General features: G+C 39.8%; 1 protein-coding gene across 10 annotated transcripts in view; it reads left to right on the forward strand.

Annotated features, from left to right (window-relative positions):
• The window catches only part of ADCYAP1R1 (ADCYAP receptor type I), a 144558-nt gene that overhangs the window by 114705 nt on the left and 10686 nt on the right, over positions 1 to 19167 (forward strand). For 6 of the 10 annotated variants that reach the window (XM_027660583.1, XM_027660585.1, XM_027660584.1 and 3 more), the window contains exons 12-13: positions 4609 to 4678; positions 6576 to 6667. In XM_027660583.1, coding sequence (XP_027516384.1) covers positions 4609 to 4678; positions 6576 to 6667 — 162 coding nt within the window. Of the gene's footprint in view, positions 1 to 4608; positions 4679 to 6575; positions 6668 to 17156; positions 17211 to 19167 lie in introns of all 10 variants that reach the window. The other 4 variants (XM_027660579.1, XM_027660578.1, XM_027660581.1 and 1 more) reach the window with 1 other exon arrangement.

Below are 19167 nucleotides of genomic sequence, written 5' to 3' on the forward strand. Positions count from 1 at the left end.
ACCATGGTGAGGATGAAATGGAAATGTAGGGATCAGAAGATATAGAATCGTGGGGTCATTGAGGTTGGAAAAGACCTCCAAGATCATCAAGTCCAACCTTGGATTGATCCCCACCTTGACCCCCAGCCCAGAGCACTGAGTGCCACGTCCAGTCATTCCTTGGACACCTCCAGGGGTGGGGACTCCACCACCTCCCTGGGCAACCTCTTCCAATTCTTAACAACCCTTTCAGTGAAAAAATTCTTCCTAATGTCCAACCTGAACCTACTCTGGTGCAGTTTGAGGTCATTTCTCCTTGTCTTCTTTTCTCCTTCCATTTCTGGCATTGTTTTTTGTGTTCACAAGTAATTCAGGTCCAGTGTTCAAGTTGTGGTAGTTTGAGCTAAGGCCTCTCCTCCTTTCTTCTTATAGTCTGAGTTTTGTAAAAATCGTAGGGAATACTGGGTAAATCTGGGCCCTTCCTTGGTTACAAACTGATCACCAAGGAAGGCCTAGCCCAAACTACCACAGAGTCCTGCCCAGTTCACTTGAATATAGAACCACAATTTGATGTCTGTGCTGTTATTGCACAGGGCAGTTCCTAAAAAAAGCTGCAGGCATCAAACCTGTAAACCTGCAGCTGACTCCATTGCCCTCCATTCCCTGCTCCAATAAATTAGTGGAGTCCAGGATGTGGTTTATCTCATCTTAGAAGAGCTGTGAGGTGAATCACATGTGTAATTCCTGCCCCTTTCCAGCTGGTTATGGAGCAGGACAAAGGAGATGAGCTCAGCTGTAGAAATTACTGGAGGTATCTCTGATGAAATGAGTGAAACCTGCCCAGGGCATTCCTGAGCTTTGATTTAGGGAGGCAATTAAGAGTTTAGCTTCCCACTGAGGAGTGTTTCCAACAGGGGGGATGAACAGGGGTGAGACAGAAATCCACACCCTGTCTTCTGTGTGAAGAAAAAAATTAAAATTTAAATAATTTCAAAAAGATTCAAGAGGGTAGATTATACCTAAATTGTCTCCTTTGGTAGAGAAAAAAACCAAAACAAACAACTGCAAATATCCTGAATCCTTTTCTGAAGGACCAGAAGGAAAAGCTGCTCCCAGAGATGGACCTGCATATCTCAGTAGGCAGTAGATTGACTGGTTTGATAGGGCAGCAGACATGGCAGGTAGGGATGGATGTGTATGTACACCCTGAAAACACAAAATTAGCAATGTTTTTTCCATGCCATCTATGTTTGAACTTGGAGAAATGTTAGAAAAATGAGGGAAACTGAGTAAAATTTCAAAAATTAATCAGTGGTTCTTCGAAAACAGAACTGAATGAAAGGTATTTTGTACCCAAATCCCATTTCCAAGAGGTTTAGTCTTATGCTTTAGTTTCTCCTCATGCTGGAGACACCTGGATGCACAATTTGCACAAGACTCATTTTTCTGCCGGGTTTTCTTCATCCTTCTTGTTTCAGACTCTCTGGAAAACACGTAAAGCCCTTCCTCCACTGGGGATGCCAGTGCTTTGACCTAATGTTCTGTTGTGACATTAAGACAAATTAAATCATTTCTTTCCATGCAAAACAAGCCAGAAACCCCCGTTGTGTCATTATTACAATCACAAGCCTGGTCCTAAATGCATTAATTCCTCTTAGAAGTCCAAGTAGGGTTTTGCAGGTAGAGAGAACATCTCACAGAAGGAAAAGAAGGAAAAAAAACCAACAAAAACCTTTATTTTCTTTTACTAGAGAAGCTATTTAGCATGCAACACATTCAGGCAGATTCTAGCTGAGAGTCTCAGTGGTTACTTTTTAAAAATCAGCAGACATTGTTCAGGGGGTGGGGGAGAAGCCAACACAGAGCCTGAAAACACTACAGGAATTACTGAACTGGAAAACCACAGTGGCAAAGGCATGGACTGAAATACAGACTCGGAGTCTGAATCTCCTTCTGCTTGTTCCTTATAAAACTGGCAGAGCTCCTTTGACTTCAGCTCCTGACTCCCATCCCTGTCAGTGACAGGTTTGTGGAGATAAATCCAACTGTCTGCTTATCCAGAGCTCTGGTGTTGAATTAAAGGGAGTTATTCCAGATGGACACCAGAGATGTGGCAGAGAGCAGACTCTGGCCTTTTCAGGTGGAAATCACATCCCTCCCCCAGCTCACAGGCTCCCTTCCCTGCTTCCATCCTGGAAAAGAGCCCTGCCTGTCTGACCTGCACTGCAGTGATGCATCTGAAGGAAATTAGAGAGCCTGTTTATGTGGAGCAGCTTGTTGGCTGATAACACTGATTGCTCTGTTGTGCTTCACTTGTCCTTCTGGCCACGTTTAGCTGAGGAGAAGATGATGTTTCTTCCACTCCATCCATCCTACAGATGTCACAAGGACTGGGACAAAAAAAGTCCCTGATAAACCTCTGTGTGAGCTTCATCTGATTCCTTGTTGACATCTGCAAGGCAGAGGTTGAAAATTGAGCTCATCCTGTAAAAGCTGAGGAAAAGGTCTAAAAAGGATAGGAATTTGTGGGGGATTATGTATCACCCCAGAGCACACATTTAAAATACCTCAGTGTGGAAAAAACACCCCAAAACAACCTCCAAGTGTCTCTTTGTCCCAACTAGATTCCTGGGCTGTCCATGTCTTCAGTAGAGATGACTGGAACTAGAAGAGGTAGATTCCTTTCCCTGTAATTTCTCATTTTTACATAGACAAACTACCATACATCAATATCTATTCAAACTAATATCAGAATTTTCCCATATTCTTCCAACATTGGTCAACTCACTAAAGACTTTCAGGATAGATTTAATGTCCATTGAAGGAGGTTGAGCTCTGACATAATGGGTGATTTTCAGAGGGCAACACCTAATTTATAAACACACAAATAATTCAAAAGATAATTGGTGATTTTAGGTGATTTTGTTTTGGGGAATTCAATTGTTGATCACCGAAGAGAGCCTGATTTCCAGGCTGTGGGTGAGGAGTTCCCTCTGAACATTTATCCACTTCCATGTATTTTAGGTTGAGCATCCACAGTGAGGTAACTCAAAGATATTAATTCGGATTTGAAAATCTCAACCATCAGACTCGTGGATTTGGGGCGATTTTAGGTTTCTGGTCATTGTAAACAGAAGCAAAAATGCATAATTTTGTGCAAATTTGACACCCCACCTCTAAATTTTCTCTCTTCTCATCAGTTATACCACATACATCCATGTTATTGGATTTATGAAAATCCAGTAAAATACTAAGTGAAATATAATAAAAATTGTTCAGTGGAAAAAGTAAGTTCAACTGGAATTTCTGAGCCAGGCATCACTCAGCCACTTGGGATTTCTCTCACATGCACTTTGAGGATGGGATTTTAGCTCTGCCTCCTCACTTTTACTCACATAAATAGTTATGTTCAAAGGAAAGATTTTCACTTTTCCCCCAGATGCCACCAGACAACCATTTCAGTGACACAGAAGTTGCATTAAGCTCTCATCAGACCAGCAGTGTTTTATTCCTGTGTGCTTGTTCCAATTGTTTCTTGGCATCTGACAAATGCACCGTGACAGCCACTGCTGGGATTTGTGGCTGTGCTCCCAGTGGGAGGCCAAACCTTCTTCTCAGAACTGCAGGTACAAAGTAGGCAGTTTTCTGTGATTTTTGTATTTTCTAGAGGCAAATATCAGGGGAAGAAAGTGGAGAAAAATGAAAGAAAATTTTAGCTGACAGTCAAATTCTTGATGACTTAAAACAGTCATTAAGACATTATGACTCAATGATATATAATTGTCATTACAACAGTGTAGCAGGGGTGGAAAAACAAGATTCTTTTCATTAGTAGTGGTTTTCTAGCTTTAAAAATATCTGTTAACATTAAAACCCTATATATATATGGGCCCTGTATTTATCATTCACTACAAATAAATGTCCAAATGAACCTATGTGGAGTAAACTTCTGGAGAATTCTTTGGTGAATCCAAAGGAAGATTTTAAATGCTCAGGTAGAAATGTGATTTTATCTATGATCCCTCATTCCCAACAGCTTAAAAAAGGGGCTGACCCCAACTGTTGTCCAGTAATTGAACCTTCTCAGATGAGTCTTTGCTCCTTGGTTGGACTTTCATTCCCATATGTGAATACAACCAGGCTCTAGTACATCCTGGTGTACTAGAAATGTGTAAGAATCCTCATATCTGGGTCAGAAACCTACACTCATACCTGTTAACCGTGGAAAAGCAACTGAGAAATCAAACTTTGGAATAACTATCTCTTACCCTTTGGGGTATCCCTGTCTTTTTTTTTTAGAAAAGAGACAAATTTACAGTTGTACTGTAGGCACAGAAACACATATTAAGGCATTTTCCAAAATGTCTAAGCTGTTTAGGAGGAAGAACCATTTAAACTACCACAAAAATACTTATTTTACTTTCAGGTAAGTTGGGAAAGGCTGTTAAATAAAGCTACAACAGGGACAAACTAAAGAACTTGTACTTTGAACTCAAAATAATTTAGCTACAAGACTGATCTCCCACTCTCTGCCCCCTTCAAAATGATCATAAATGTATTAACTTCTTTTTTATATCTTTTTCTCTTCCCTTCTCTCTCCCCATCCCATTTTTTCCTCAATGACTGCAGCTGCTGGGACATGAATGACAACACTGCCTTGTGGTGGGTGATCAAGGGTCCTGTGGTTGGATCAATCATGGTAAGTAGGACTTGGATTAGACACTTCCTCAACTCTTCTGAGGACAAATAACCAAATTTAAATATCTTCAAATACCTTTACAAACTATACTGGGCTGGTGGGCACCTTCTCTGAATGCCCGTCGTTTGCCACCCACAATGATTTGTAATTCCACTCTTAAAAAGAAGTTTTAGTACAAATTAAATGATGATTTTCTGCCTGTAAGCAAAGACTGTGCAGACAAAGGGTTATTCAATTGTTTAAAAACAGACCAAAACATCCCAGAGCGTGTGGAGCATTTGTCTGGGGCTGGGAGTCATGGCATGGGATGTCTGGGAATCCTGTGCCATTTGAGGCAGCAGCTGAAGGCCAAATGGGACAATCCAGGACATCTAAAACAATGCTAAATGCCAACGACCAGGAAAACAGACTCTGGCTGCTGAATGGAACAAATTTCACAGCTACATTTATCTAATATTAGATTTATAGTAGTATTGTGGTCATAGTGCAAGGTTCTAAATTGTCTGCAAGGTATCTAAGCTCTCTTTAGCTGATGGAGGTCTTGGATTTGACTCAAATGCTGTTGGATACCCATTTATGGATGACTGAGAGGTTCTAATGAGCCCTGTTTGGGCTTCACAGAACCACAGGAGGGGTAAGATTGGAAGGGACCACTGTCCAACCTCCCTGTTCAAGCAGGATCCCCTAGAACACATTATCCAAGATTGTGTCCAGATGGCTTTTGAATATCTCCAGAGAAGGAAATATTCTGGTACCCCAAAAGAACATGGGGATTTTAAAGCGTTGTTGAGCTCCTGAAGTTGGAAACTAGATTGAGAACCCAGACAACAGGGTTAGTGGTTCCTGAAAATCTGTTAAGGTTGTCACATGGAGGTGTTTGATTCTGGGCATCCTAAGTTGCTTTCCATGCTCCAGGGACAGCATTAGGCTGGTTCTCAGTGATTGTTTCAGGAATTCAGACATCCAGCTCACAGGAGTTTTTGTCAGGTCTGGTGATTCTCCTTGGTAGTATTTGGACAGCTCCCTAAATTAGAGAAGATAAATTAAAGGTAATTTATCCTGCAGATAAATTAAAGGTAATTCAGCTGATAAGAGTGAAGGGGATCAACATCGAGAGGGTTCAACCATCCAGGGGTTTTGTCCATGTGTGTGAATTTCCACGCTTTCCAGGCACATTCCATGAAGGATCACATTCTGGTTTGGCCAATCACTTATACTGGGTTTCTGTTAATAGCATTAAAGAACCAAGAATCTTCCAAGGGACAACTGGGCTTCTCCATCCGTTTGTAGTCCTTGGATCAGATAGAAAATCTTTCTGAAGTTGATGCACACAGCTGCTTTAAGTTCTTGGTTCTCCCTACAGGGGACCAACACAAATTTCCACTGTTTTCTTCTGCCTTTAAGAAGCTTTGGAGCTGATGGCAGCCAAGTCTGATGCCAGAGCATTGGAAAAAACCCTGATTTTATTATTCTCCAAATATTTAAAAACTGCTAAACTGAGAAGTCCCTTAGTTCAGAGAATGGAAGTTAAAGATGCTTCCATTGTTGAGATCTTTGCTATCTGGTTTTGGTGTGCAAGGATCTCTCTCTTTTCTCTCTGCATTGGTTGATGATGAATAATATTGAAACCCTTCCATTTATGTTTCTCTTCTCTTGGTCTTGGAGGTGCAGAAATCCTGACTCACTTTATCTGCAGGAAGAGGGATATTTTTGCCTACAAAGGGGGTCATAAGATGCTTGTAAACTTATCCCATTACTCCTGACCCTATAAAGCTTTTAGAATGCAGTTTGGAGAAGAATAAGGGAATGGAATCAGCAAGTCACTGGGAATGTCCCATTCATACTTTAAAAAAATATGTCATTGTCATAATGTTTTCCTTTTTTTTTTTTTTCCCAGATAAACTTTGTGCTTTTTATTGGCATAATTGTGATACTTGTGCAGAAACTCCAGTCACCTGATATCGGGGGCAATGAATCCAGCATTTACTTGTAAGTACAAATAAAACAGTAATCAGTTTAAATTACTAATATACACATAGGAAAAAGAGACAAAGTAAAAATGACACCTCAGCTGAACTAGGTCGATTTTCAAAAAGAGTCACAGTGTCTATTAAATTGCCTTGGTTGATTTTTACTTTTATTTTGTTAATCCATCAGCCACCAAAGTGCATTTTAATGCCAGTTTTTTCACCTTTCTTTAAAAGGCCTAGAAAATAAGCATAAATACAAGATTGAAAAAAGACCAAAACCAAACCAAAACTAACTTTTTTACAGGTCAGTTGTCTGGAAATTAAAATACTGACCAGGTATATACATAACTATTATACTCATGGGACAGTTTGCTGCGCTTCATAAGTTCCAGGGACATGGTCCAAAATTCCTGAAATCAATGAGATTTAGTGACAAAATTTACTAACTTTGGGCTGAATTCTAATCTAGGAAGATCCCCTAAAATTACTCATGTTCATATTTCTTGTAACCTTAAATTCATTCCATTTAAACCAAACAATTCTCACGCTACTTAAAATTGTTTTAAAATCCACATAAGTCCTAAAACTTTTCTATAGAACTTTGTGATTTAAGTTTTTTTTTAAGCTGAAATCCTTTTTGTGAGTTTCCACCTTATAAGAAGACAGGTTGGCCATTTGAGATGGTCTTCATTCTAATTTGGAGTGCAGGCAGGCATTCTCCTTATAAAAATTATATCATCCTTTGGAATAACTGGGATATGTGACAGCACATTTGGTGTTGGCTTCTCTGCCTAAACACCACACACATTTGATTTTGCAAATTTTTTCGTGAGCTTAGAATATTTCTTGCAATCATAAACGTGGGTAAGACTATTTGATTTAGCACTAAATTCCTGGAGAAAATAGGCAAGCCATGAAAACCTTAAATAAAACTAAAAGATGTCAGGAAAAAGCAGGAGATCCTTATTTTGTAGCAAATACAATTACCCAGTGATTAGTTTCACCGTAAGTAACCACAATCATAATTTAATGATGTCCTCCATTTAAATTAAAATTTTCAGGGGAAAATATGTCCTCCAGCTGACTATTTTTTTCTCCTTTTTATTTTTTCCCCTGATATCTAGTTTGCATTTCCATGAAAAGATAATATTTTCATGTCTGTAGTCAGACATCCACTTACTGAAAGTGTTGCACTTGCATCTTGCTCCAAACTGTGTTTCCACAGCCAAAAATAACGCTTGAAATTCTTTCTGTAAGTGGATATCTCTCAGAAATCAAACTCAGGAGAGAGTGGAGACATCAGGTGCATGGTTTTCCTAGGGCTTGCATGAAGACTTCCCATGGATGTGCTGCTGGGAAGTCCCCCACTGAGTCTCAGGTTGTAATTAGCACCCAAGACGTGCAGAGTTCGTTCCAATTATGACCTCTCGAGTGCATGTTTGGTGTGTGCTGCACATCTCTCACATATGAAGCAAAGCATGCCATGGATTCCAGTGATTTTAACTAGATTATCCGACATCCTTGTCATCCTGGATCAATATGGTGACTGGGTTTTCCTGGTGTTTTTTCCTATGTGTATAGTTAACCACCAAAACCGAGAGAGAACATCATATTTTCTGTTTCATTCGCTGCCATTATTTTCCACATTTCTTTGCAACTTTCGAACTGGGTGTGTATAAATGGACCTTGCATTGATGTTTGTGCTATGGAGTGGAGTGTTGTTTATCCAAACAGATCTGACAACAGAAAGGTCACACAGGAATGATTAAAAGGAATGAAATTAATAATTCTGTGCCGATTTACACCAGAGACAGACAATATTTGTGCACACAAAGCCTGTGAAAAAAGAGGTTGTTGTAAGGAAGGAAAAAGTCAGATGATAATCTGGTTCTGTCACCATATTGAAATCTCTGTGGCATTTAGACTGTGGTCCATATGAAGCATTTTCCATGTTCTATTTTGCTGTTTCAAACTATTACAACATCAATCCATCAGAGCAAACTCTCCATCCAGATCTTTAGTCCACAACATACTTAAATGCTTTCCCTTCAGTAGCTGAGGAAGGATGAGGTTGAGGAAGGATTTTTCAGCCTGGTTCTGAAGGAAATATCACACGGTACCTGCAGCAGGGATTGAGATTTATTCTAATATGATTTATTGGAATAACCCTTTTAACCAGTTGGGACTTTCATCCTGAAAAAAGAAAATGTAAGACCCCAAAAACTTGTGACTGGGAGTAAGATTTATTTTTTTCTTATAGGTATGGTACATGTTTAGGTTCAGACCCTTTTAATGATTATTTTATTTAGGAAAATCTACCACTGGTTTCACTTTATAAACATGATGGTCATGGTTCTGCAAAGCACTTAAAGCTGTATTTGACTTTAAAAGCCTTGGGAATGGGCTTAAATTTAAAAGATTAATATATTCATTATTAAAATCTCCCACTAGTGAAGTTCCCCGGGAGCTGTGATCATGGAAGAAGAGCACTGAGGAACTGAGGATTAATTAATACAGTGTAGCCAATGGAGAATATAAGACTTGCTTTAAAAAAAGTCAAACAATCATTTGTATCATTTGCAGCAGGTTATGAGTGCTTTAATCCCATAAAAAAATCAGACTTTCTCTCTAAATAACCTGATGATCATTGTATGCAACAGCTGAAAAGAAAACTTGGAAATATGTAACTGATTCCTAACAAGCATTTCAGTCATGATAAAATTCCATTTTATCTACTTGTGTGTTCAGTCATCCATTACCTTTCTCATGCCTTTAGTTCCCCCTCAGAGCTGCCTGCATGTGCTGATCCCATTCCAGACTGAAGGGCTCAAGAAATGACTGGAGGAACAATATCTCCATCTTTTTTCTCACTGATGTTTTAGATAGAAACTCCTCCTTATGGCTGAAAATACTGGGAGATAGATCCATCAAAATATCTAAGCAGCTGAGGTAGGAATTCGAAATATAGAAGACACCTTTTTAATGATAATTTTATTATTGTTTGGGGTTTTTTTCCCCAAGAACTTTTCATAGGCATCATAATCATTAGTTATGTTTTAGGGTGAGGACTGAACTGCCAAAGGCATGTTTTTTTTTTGAAACATGTCTGATTTCAATTAATCTCGTGTCAGTCCTGCCAAATTAAGCATCCAACCAAAGAAAGATCAGTAATGCAAATGCAATAGATTTTTGTCTGAGTTGGAAGTTCTGAGACCCTCAGGTGCTGGGGAAGCACAAAGTGACATTGATTGTATTCCCAGAGTAATTAAGACAATGGTTAAAATAGTTCAGACAGGTTTCTTGCCCCATCTGGTGAATGAATATCATAAACAAGAGAAATGTGCCATGATTATGGGCAGATAATCATGGAATCATAGAATGGTTTCAGTTGGAAAGGATGTTAAAGGTCATCTCATTCCACCCTCTGTGATGGGCAGGACACCTTCCACTAGCCCAGGTTGCTCCAAGTCCCATCCAACCTGGCCTTGGACACTTCCAGGGATCCAGGGGCAGCCCCAGCTTCTCTGGGCAACCTGTGCCAGGGCCTCACCACCCTCACAATAAATAACTTCTTCCTCATATCCAATCTAAACCTACTCCATTTCTGTTTAAAGCTGTTCCCCCTTGTGACACATCATTCTTCTTACAGAATGAATGTCCATGTCTTGAACTGGTACCTGTGTTCCCCACCCAGTTAGATTTTACCTATCATGCTTTCCAGCAGAGAGAACCACCTGATTCTCAGCCATCTCCAGTTGCAGTCTGTAAATATTTTGAAGAAGCAGTAGATTATTTGGGGACAGTTACACCACCTGCTGAAAGCCAAGGGGCATCACATGAATCCAATGTGATGTCACAGTTCTGGGAACTGCAAGCACACATTCACAACCCTGCAGCGGCTGGCTCAGCACACAAGGCTCCACATCATTTGCATGGATTTATCATATATCAGTTCCTTCTCTGGAATTTTATAATAAATTGATCTGACAAGGCTTCACTGTTTTCACCATGAAAAATCGAGCCAATAGTGTATAACCTGCTATGTCAGAATTTGCTTTCAGGCATCCTGGTTTTGGTCAAGTTGTTGCAGGGAGAGCACATTCACCCCCCCCACAGAAAAGCCATATTTCTATAGAAATGCCCACAAAAAGCTTAAATCCACGCTGTTATTTTCACCAGCATTGTTGCATTGCTGAAATATTCACTACAGAGAGAAAATCATCCAACAGTACCACTACCATAACGCACCACAGTATTTAGTAGGTGTGCATGAAGTAGATGCATGCTGGAATAACCCTTAAGATTAAAAAGACCCACACATTCCCATCAGGTCTTTGCTTATTCATTCATTTTCAAGGATCAAGCACATGTAACTGAAAAATCCTCTTTTTTATTTTATTATTATTATTATTATTTCCAGCTTATCATGAATAGTGTAATTTGGGAGGGGGAAGCTTGTTTCTGCTTTTGCTTCAACAGATTCTTCATAAATTTTGTATCACATGTTGAAAGCTCAATGAAAAGAAAATAAAACCCACAAATATGTAGCTAATTCAGGTCTACGTCATTTCTCCACTCAGCATCTTGCTGGAAAGAAAGGAGAATCATGGCATATATCATAGGTAGGTATGATTTTACCTCTGGTGCAACCTAAAGGGTCAGGGCAGGGCGAGCAATGTCGTACCACAGATGTTTTGGTAAACAACACTCCTCTGCACTTCACCTCCAAAGCCACTGGACGCTCGGTGGTTCGTTCTGCTACTGCTTTTGTCTTGCTGCAAGTGCTCAGACTGCCAGAGCTGATGATTATCCACGGGGTCTTCCTGCCAAAAGGCTCGTTTTTGGCGAGGAAATGGCAGATGTTGGATGAACAGTGTAATTCCTTAGCAGGGCACTTCCATCTCCGAACCCCGGGCGCTGCCGGTTGGGTGCTGGAGTGCCAACAAACCAGCAACAAAAGGAAATGGTGTCCCTGGGTTAATCCCTTCCTACTGCATGGCAATACAATGGAAAATGTAGATGATGGTCATTTGGTATCAGTGCATGACAATCAAGGAGTTCTCACTTCTAAGAAATACCAGAAGAGTAGATATTTGCTGCCTTGACCGACACTAATTCTTGATGAATTTATTTAAAGCTCATTCACAGCTACTATACTTTTCCTGTACATTGCCCAAGGCAAATTATTATTTTGGGTGTTGGTTTGATTTTTTTTTTTTTTTTTTCTGTTTTGCAATTTTTTTTGGAGGGGAAGGAGGTGTTAATTTGTGCCAAATCTTTTCAGGTAGGGCTTGGAAAAAAATCGAGTGTACTCATTAGGAATGTAAAATCATGTGGGCTATGTACCATAATTAGGAAGAACATAATTACACAGAGATTTATTTATTTTCAGATAAAGTAATCAAAAGCTCCGTTCTGCTTTGATTATCTATCTATAGGTTTGCTGTGCTGTCAACTGCTGTAACAGCAAACAGCACAGAATATTTAGTGTGTTTATAATGTTCCTGGGAGCTGTTATTGCCCTTGAACAACTGAGGGGATACTCAAAATCCCACAGGTGCCTGTGGCAGGTAGAGGACAATGAATCTTTGATTGTCAAATCTACCTTCCTAACCTAAGCACTGTCCTTTCGTCCAGAATGCATCCTTTGCATTCCTACACTGATGATGAGATTAGACCCAAAACTATGTCCACCTTGAAAGTGGTTTTGTTATTCCATGGGCCAGAGGGATATTCCAGAAGAGCAAATCAGTATTTATAGAAGAAATTCCACCCATGTCCAACGATACTCAAGCACTTGACAGGATCCGATTTTGAAATCATGGATCACAAAAGTTATTTCTCCTAGTTACAAGATCATCTGTGGTGAATGCAATGTTGAAAAGTGTTCTGCTTCTGTTCTTTGGAAATCCTTAAAAAGTGGATTTTAGAGTGCAAGGCCACGTGCCTTGGCCTGCACAGGTGATGTCTGTGTGGTGCAAGCTGACTCGTCTTGTCTTCTGTTCTGCAGTAATACTGAAAAATAGGATGACTTTGTCTTTAAACATTGTTTTACAAGTGGCTGTAGGGGATTTTTATGGGCAGTTTTATGGTTTGAATGGATATACAGACAGAGGAAAGGATACAAGGCTGATTTTTGTGGTTGATATTTTGATCTCTGCCTAACTTTCACGTTTAAGAATTCTCCAATGGTGACTTGAAATATCTACTTGGCTCCACGATCTGTGGCAGCCTTAGGGAGCAAAGTTCCTTGTCCACGGGTTGTGTACTAAAAAAGCAAAGCACAGACTTTTTCCCCCCATCTGTTACAAGAGCAAGCCATGAACCGGAAAATAGCATTTTTGCATTAAAAGAGAAACCACTAAAAGATGGTCCTTCTCTGGAAAGATCAAGGAGTTGTGCAGGTTAGTGAGGGAGAGAACAAAGCCAGGTTTTATCCAACAGTGCAATTCTCTTTACAAAAATGGTGGGTTTTTCCATTTTTTTTAGAAGGCACAGTAAAGCTTGATGGGCTCTCACTTCTATCCATGGTTGCACTGGCCCTAGCAGCCTGTTTCCAAAGAGATTTAGGCACCAAAAAAAAAGAGCTAAATAGTGTCTTTAGGCTTCCCATTGAAATGTTAGTGTCATATCTCTGGAAATTTCAGATCCAAACATCTTTCAAAGACAGTACTAAACCATCATGCCTTGATTGCCATAACTGGTATGGAACAGAACTCCCAACATCCGGAGGCTTAAGCCAGTGGAATTTCTATGGAAGTGCTTACGTCTGTTGTGTGCCTGTGAAAATATAGGTCTTTGCCTACACATGTACTGTCTGAAATTCTATATATATATGTATCTCAAATGGTTCCAGCATTACTTTTTAAAAGACCACAAATACTTTAGCAACGTGCAGAATATAAAGCCTCTTTTACTGTACCGGGAAAGTGGCTGCACTCAACTAAATTTACTGTAACATTATAAATTTTTCCACGCTCTTGAGCTCACTGATTAGCAAAAATAAGGCAGCTTTTGTAAGGAAAATGTGATACAGACCTCAAATACGTTTCTGAAGTCACTGCACTTCGTCAAAGTGTATAACCTAATTTTGATCTGTATTGATAAGCTTCAGTTGTCATGGTGATCAGCAGGATAGGGAACATCCAGTGCCTGAGGCCATGCATCTTTACCAATTACCCATGAATGTGGGTGCAGTATCTTTTAGCAGAGTAGCTGGCTTGCTTACTGGGAAAGATAATGGTTTTGGAAGTTGAGAAAAATTTTCGAAAGGTTCAAGCTGAAAATTAACTTGGGAATATCCAAATTAGAGCATTCGGGCTGTTTACCCTTTCCCTCCCATGTTGCTCGTAGTCTGCTGTTTCAAAGTCACTGAAAGGGATAGATCTGAAAATTTGTTTTCTCCCTCAATCAGTTTGCACCTCTGATTCTTTGAATCAGTTGCTTAGTGTAAAGATAAAGGTGGAGTTGAAGCAACTGGTCGTGCCTCAGTTGTTGTGAGACTGCAGGGAATGGGGAGTAATTCTGACATCTCTGATCTTGAATGTGCTTTCAATTTTCAAAACTTGATGCACACCAGCACCCGTGGTCTTCCATTTAGTTTTTGCTGCCATTCACATTTTTGCCTCTATCATATGAGAAGAAAAGGAATTTACATTCCCCTCAGTGTCTCTGCTTCTCCTTGACACTGATTTATTGTGTCTCACTTCAGCAACTGGCAGGTTTCATATCCAGGGGGTTTAGTTTTACATCTGAGGAGTTATTAGGATGTACTCCATGCAAAGACATAGCCTGAGGTATGGAAGGGACAAGAAAAATGGTGATGTCCCAGTGCACATGGTCTTTTGATCTGGAAAGATGAACTTCTTGTGAGGCTCTTGTAACTAATGCTGTGTGTAAAAGGAACTGTGCGGTGCAAAGTAATCAGTTAATTTTCCAGGAACAAAACAAACTCTTCCTTCCTTGGAGAGTACCAGTACACCCTCAGAGGCCACCAGTTTACAGTGGTTTAATATTGAATTAAGTCTCAGTGAAGGTGGCTTAATCAAATGTAAAGCACCTCAAGACAGGACCAACCCAAAGTTGTGCCCAAGGTTCACATCACAGCCTTCGTACCTCATTTGCTGCTCACCTGTATCATTACTGAGAGATTTCCAAACTGACATTCCTCTTTGTGTTTCCAATGAAAACACTGCAGTTGTTCAGCTGATTAAATGTCTGCAAGCCCAGGCTTTTTCAACAAAGGCAGTGCTCTCTTTTTTTCATTAAAGAGGGTTGTAGAGATAGTTTATAACTTGAATCCTTGCCTGCAGCAATCTCATGCAATATGTAAGGCAGGTGAGTCAAAACAGTGTAACTGAAGCTTCAGAGCTGCAAATTGTATAAACTCAGTGTAGTTACACCAATACTGAGCTGACAGGACCAAAACCTGGCTTCAGTGCCTGAAAACCCACTTCTTGTGGCAGACTGTGACAATAAATCCTCTGGGGGTTTGGCTCGTTCGTTTTGTTTTGAAGACAACAAGCTAAATCACGTCCTCAAATATTTATGTCTGTGTTTGGACGTGCACATTCTTCATTCCAAACAGTAAAGCTACATTCAAAACCACTTAAAGAATCTCATTTCCTGTGGTACATTTTTCTCATTAAACATTCTATTGTCTGCTGCACCACATTTTCGTGGCTGCACTTCCAGCAGGATTATTCCACAGTGCATGACATGTATCTGTGGAAGGGGAATAACCCAGCCTGGTAAAACAGGACCTCCAGAGTTACTGCAGAGGAAGGATCAGGGCATGCAACTTTGAAGTTACAGTTCATTTAAAGACTGGTTTTCATGGAAATAGTCTGCTCTCCTCTTCCAGCTTTATTCTCTAGAGCAAAGGCAAATATTAAACTTTATCTCTTCATTATTTGATCTCCGGGCGTATCAATGGCTTTCTTCATACTTTAATGTCCACCCTGTAGAAGTTAGCAAAGCCAAGAATGAACAGTGTAGACATGATTTTCGACTCTCTTTGACCGTTTTGTTTCATTTTCAAGCCTCAGATCTGCTCAAAGGTCAGATTTTTTTGGACAAAGCGTTCTTGTCCAAATTCATATTGGTTAAACATTCATTTTCAGCCAGAGCGTTAATCTGCAAGCAGTAATTCAGCTTCAGCCTCTAAGTTTGGTGGTGTTAGCAATGAAAAGTAGAGCTCTAGGTAACAAGACTGAGAATTTTGGATTTCCTTTCAATTAAAGACTAGACAAACAGTTTCCTTTTTTTCTTTTTTTTTTTTTTTCATGAAGAGCACAACAGTGGTTGTATTTTTAGCAAGGCAGCACAGGATCCACATGATTTAATAAGATAATGGTGCTGGGCTCCTTCCATAGTCAGTAGAGATCTACTCAGTCCAAAGAATTAAACCCTTAGTATAACTTATTTCATTTTTAAAAAAGATGTTTAAAACAGGTCAGGTAAATCTCAATTTATGATCTGTTTCTCACCACTTACTGCAAAACTGGCATGGGGTAACAAGGTGAAAAGCACCCAGCTATACTGTTAACTCCAAAAATTAGGTGAGATGGAACTAAACGACAATTTTGCTGAGAAGCTTATTCTGGGTGTGGATGAGGGGGATCAGTGACTCGACCTGCACATGGTGGGTCAGACCTGCAGTCACTGCAGTGGGATGGAATTGTGCAGTCTGTTTCCTGCTCACAGAACAAGTCCAGTTTTCGAAACTCTTTACATCTGATCTGTAAGTCCAGAGGGTTTGTGAATGTAGTTGGTGTATTGGCCAGGAAAGAAGTCTTTCTTCAGGAATTCCTCAGTTACTGAGCAGCAAGGGGGAGTCCCCTGACCTATAGCAGTGTCAGCTGAGGGTAACAGTAGGTATGTGGGATAAACTATAGATTATATAGATCCAATTCTCAGTTTTCTCCTCTCTCTCCCATACAATCTTTCTACTCTCCCTTTGGCTAACTTTTTACTGTATTTTCAATACTTTATTTCATTGATTTGTTTCTACATTCCTTCTCCTCCTACTACATGGTGACCAGTCCTATTCATAGTGAGGTTACACAGAATGACCCAAGCAGGGTGCACAAAGATCCTTAACGAGGCACAGTTTTTATTTGCATGACTCAAATTCTACCTTTACTGTGTTTCCCAAAGGATTCCCTATCAGCATATTCAGAGACAAGCCACAAATTCTGTCATTCCCTGCGTGTCGGTAGAGACCTAACTTCAGAACCCTGACCATTTTCATCATGGATAATGCAACATAACTTCATTCCCCTGGGTCAGCATGTTCATTTTACTTCCTTTAAGTCCCTCTGAGAAACCCACAAAGCCTTTAGAACCGAATTGCAACTATTTTTGCCTCCAGTTTGTGTAGTCTCTCATTTGCATTAACGTGCGGGCCGTCAAGGTGTTCAAGTCTGATAAGGTGGCCTTCAGCCACGTCGTACATCACTCATTGAATCCTGGGAATGTTTAACTTTTTCTTTCCCCTTCCACCCTAGCACCCTCCCTCTTCCTCCCAGATGCAGCTGCAGTCCATGCCCAGGACACGTGCGGTGAGACTCAGCTTGTTTGCCTTTAGCTGTCTCAAGTCTCGTATTTAATCTGAGCAGTCCAGTCGTCGTCTTATGGTCAAACTGGGAGCCCCGGGGCACCCCCGTCAGACACTGCACCCCGTGTGTCTTAGAGGCCTCTGTCACACGGGTCAGCTCAGCCTGGAAGTCCCTGTTCTTTCCATGACTGAGTGACTCCAAGGTGATAGCTCAGTTTAAGTTTGTCTCTGAACACGTAGAGTTAGATGTGACCGAATCCGTTCTGTGTGTGCCCACAGAGGTCTGAGGATCCTGCCCTGATTTATGTAGTGTTTTGATATCCATAATCTCATTTTCTATTAATTTTCTCTTATTTGTCTGATTTTTCCTCCTTCACATTCCTTTCTGGTTCCTGCCTCCTCTGTTTCTTCTCTCTTTCTCCCTCTCCTTCCACCAATGTCTCTATTTTGATAATAAATAAATAAAGTTTATTTATAAAGGAAGGAAGGAAATAAAACTTCTACAAAATCTGTACTGTAAAGATTTTGGGACACTTTACAATATCTAAAATCAGAGAGATGATATACCTAAATTAGAAAGAATGGAGATTAAAAAAAATATTAACTCTCCTAAGAAGTGCTCACAGTTTTTCATCAAAAGCCCATGTGGAAATGCCCCCTCCTCAGGTGGGAAGCAGCACTTAATTCTTAGATATTACTTTCAAAATCAAGTCTGTCCTATTTGACAATTTTAGCAAATACAGAGTTCTGTCATGTTGGTCTGTTCACTAGAAAAAATTATTTAATCCCTGTCAAATAAAACAGGGCACAAGCAGTAAACATGGGGGGGGAGGACTTTTTTCCAGATTTCCATGGCAACATTAAGAATAACTGAAGAGCACAAATCCCTACAACACTCCATGATTAAGAGTTTTTAAAATCATGACTGGTTTTTAGATGCTTCATTTTCAGGTTCTGTACCTGGAAATGCCTTCACAAGTGCTCCTTCTCAACAAAGACTGAGCAGCCCTCTTGTGGTAAAAATTGGTCTGAGAAAATGTGTTTCAGAACAATCAGGTGATAAAAAAAAATAAGCAAGACACTCAAAATCCATAATCACTTCTGAAAGTCTCAGTCATAATACAATTGAATTAACTCTAAAATTTCCCTCCTTGATTTTGATCAGTTTTAGCTGACAATTAATCCCCAACTTAACTCTGTGAAAAACAGAGGTGGTTCAGAAATTTATCACAGAAGTGATGCTGTAAAAGGAACAGTTATTTTCATATTTACTTCCTGAGCATCATCCAAGAACTGAATTCATTTTGCAAGTTGAAACATGATTCCTATTCCTATTTGCTGGATGTGTGCATGCCACAAATACTGTATTATTTCCAGCTTTTATACAATAATGTTTAAGAACAACACAGTTCTCAGGCTTTGATTACCTGAAAAGAAACAAAACCAAAAAAACCTCTAGTAACAAGGATTGACTTAAAGGAGTTAAAAGTGGGGAGAAATTGAGTATGTTTTCAATTTATTCTGTTTTACTGTTCAGCTTACAAGCTCCATTTTTCATCTATGCTTAGATGACCACAAATCTTAGACTGTGCCTTTTAGCAGAGCAAGAGAGACAGAGTTTGGTTTGCTGGAACAAAATTAGATGTTTGCCTTGAAGGCAATTGCTTTAAAATTCATCATATTGTCCTTTATATTTGCTGGAGATTACTCAGGGTGTTTGGTGTGCTGTTCATCCCATCCTAAAGTGGACGTCTAAAATAGTTCGGATATACCCTGGCCAATAACTGTATTTCTCTCTCAACTACTTATTCTCTCTGATGATTCTCAAAGGACAAAGATTTCCAGTTTACTCAGATATTTACACTGTAAACATCCAATCTTCCCTGAGGTGAATCCCACCAAAACAACCACATGTTGAAAACAAAACCAAAAATCTCCCCTTTAGAGTAGAAGAGAAACCG

This window comes from Corapipo altera, unplaced genomic scaffold (genome assembly GCF_003945725.1).
Source record: "Corapipo altera isolate COAL_440 unplaced genomic scaffold, ASM394572v1 126, whole genome shotgun sequence".
Lineage (NCBI taxonomy): Eukaryota > Metazoa > Chordata > Aves > Passeriformes > Pipridae > Corapipo > Corapipo altera.